At 46.9% G+C, this 2500-nt stretch overlaps 1 protein-coding gene across 1 annotated transcript in view; it reads left to right on the top strand.

Annotated features, from left to right (window-relative positions):
- LOC134069984 (ankyrin-3-like) overlaps nucleotides 1-2500 on the top strand; it is a gene marked incomplete at its 3' end in the record, with an annotated part of 135134 nt that overhangs the window by 126034 nt on the left and 6600 nt on the right. Inside the window, 1 exon segment of the mRNA XM_062526159.1 lies at nucleotides 1821-1922. Within this exon segment, the coding sequence (XP_062382143.1) occupies nucleotides 1821-1922 (102 nt within the window).

The raw sequence follows: 2500 nt of genomic DNA, 5'->3' as shown, positions 1-2500 counted from the left end.
TTGAAACATTAACGGATTAGAACAATTATGGTGTTGCTGATGTACTGTACTGTTTCTAAGACGCTGATGCCTTGGATTCCCCTCCCTCTGCAGTCAACAGAGAAGGTGCCGGATTGTGCCGGAAGGATCTTTTAGCGGTCTGACTCCCTCTTCCCTTGTTCTCTTCCTTTTTCTCCTCAGAGTATCTACATCTCTCTCTCTCTCTCTCTCTCTCTCTCGCTCTCTCTCTGTCCCTCTGTGCTGTCGTCCGGCCTGACATTTCCTCCATCCCGTTCTCGGCCTTTCCTTGCGTTACCTCACCTCTCCTCCCCCTCCTCCTCCTCCTCCTCTTCCTCTTCTTTCTCCTCCTCTTCCTCTTCCTCCTCCTGCTCACTGAGCGCTGCTCCACTTCTTTACTATGAAATGTCACATCGGTCTGCCGAGCCAAGAGCCATCGAGAGAGACGGAGGGAGGACAGGAGGGAGGGAGCGAAGGAGGGCAGCGTGCCACTGGCTGTCCCCTCTCTCTCTCTCTCTCTCTCTCTCTCTCTCTCTCTCTCTCTCTCTCTCTCTCTCTCTCTCTCTCTCTCTCTCTCTCTCTCTCCGTCTCTCTCTCTCTTCTGTCTCTGCACTCTCTCCGTCTCTCTCTCTCTCTGTCTCTTCAGCCTTGTGTAGAGATGGCTTTTAGACAGAGGCCAGAGGCCATGCTGTGTGGCAATTGTGTCAGGAAGTTGTGGAGGATGCGCTTTATGCATTGTGCTTGTGTTGTGGCCGTTAGCACTTAGCCAAGTGTGCTCAACTGTGTGCTGGGTGTGGTTGTCTGTACGGGACGGGTGGTGAGGGTTTTGTGATCGTTAACCTACTGCTCTGAGGAGTCTTGCTGAGTGGCTCGGCATCACTACATGTTTCGTACTTGTTGTTGTAAACAAACTGATTCTAAAATGATCTTTATCTCATATATCCCACCCTGAAGTGCGCCACTTCCAATAAGTGTTATCATTTGTCAACATGTTTTGGGCAAGAAAGTGAATGTTGGAAGAGACACAGTTCTATTTTTTTTGCTCGCAGGAAAATGTGAATTTGCTACTACAAGATATGACGAACAAGACCAAGTCTTCTTTGATTTTGTGGATGGGTATACTTGCTAGTAGTTCATAAAAATAGACAGTAATTTCCTGTACCAAGCTGATGAAGCCTTTTCAGTTTGATCCAAAGTCTTGTTTCTGTTTTCTGTGAACGATCTCATTAAATAGAGGATCAGTGGAATCCCTCCGTAATTGCCGGAGTGTGTCCGTGACTCAGAGAGAGCGAGCGGAACGAGCTGTCTTTCTTGCTCGCCGCCACGCTGATTTGAACTCCGCCAGCCTTGACCACGTCTCTCGTCAAGTCTCCCGTGGCGTCCTGCCCTCGTTTGGGTTCCCTCTCGGTTCTCCGTTCTCCACTCTCAGCCCTTCATCTGCTGTCTGGCGTATTAAGAATGTTCCGGAGACGTTCCACGTGCTCATTGAGGCCAAGTGATAGAACGTGGCTCCAAGTACTACTACTACTACTACTACTACAGGCCTGTCTGAGGATTTGGTTCCCATGGTAGCACAACTTTTGTGTTGTGATGGTGACCGGCCTGTCGTCTCTCTGCTCGCCTCTCTTGTCTCAGTCGGACATGATGAATGGTCAGCCCTCGACAGGCCCACGACACTAACTTTAGGTTTTTGCCAATGTTCTGTCTATGAAGTTTTCTCGTATCGAGGTCAACTTGAGCTCGCTCTCTCACCGAGAGTTGTGGGACAGTTCTACTGGCCTATACTGACCTTGTTTCGTCTGTTCCTGTGTTTCTCTCTCCAGACGGACAGCAATGCCAGCTACCTTCGAGCAGCCCGGTCAGGGAATCTGGAGAAGGCCCTCGACTACCTGAAGAATGGAGTGGAAATCAACATCTGCAACCAGGTAAACACATCGCTCCGCCCTTTATCTTTTGGACGTCATGGATTGTGGTGTTATGTTGCTGTAATTACTGTAAGCAGCTGTAGTTAATTGCACAGCTGATATACAGCTTGATTGTGTTTCACATTCTGCTACTCATAGTGGGACACAGAATGCAATCATTTACATCGACGTATTATGAGAAAAATGTGTGTAATCTTAATGTGCGACTACTGCTGGAATTCAATGAAGCGTTTCAAGAAAACTCATTATGCCTCTGTAGCTCATATTGTAGAGAGATAGATAGACAGATATAGACATATATGAACAGATAGATATATAACAGATAATAAATAGATAGACACCACATAACTATGCTGGTGGTGATTGCTATACAGATAGAGTAAGCTTAATCCGGTAAAGGAGAGAAGGAAGAACAACAAAACAAAGATCAAAATCAATGTGGAAGTGTTCAGAGGTCTGATAGCCGAAGGGAAGAAGCTAACTAAGTAGGCTATTAGACTCATTAGACTCAGTGTTATTGCTTCACACTGTGCTACTCATAGTGGGAGACAGAACACAATTGACTAGTTTATTATGTG

The sequence above is a fragment of the Sardina pilchardus genome, chromosome 22, assembly GCF_963854185.1.
Source record: "Sardina pilchardus chromosome 22, fSarPil1.1, whole genome shotgun sequence".
In the NCBI taxonomy this organism is placed as follows: domain Eukaryota; kingdom Metazoa; phylum Chordata; class Actinopteri; order Clupeiformes; family Clupeidae; genus Sardina; species Sardina pilchardus.
The sequence above is the reverse complement of the archived record's forward strand: the minus strand, read 5'-3'. Positions and strand labels throughout refer to the sequence as shown.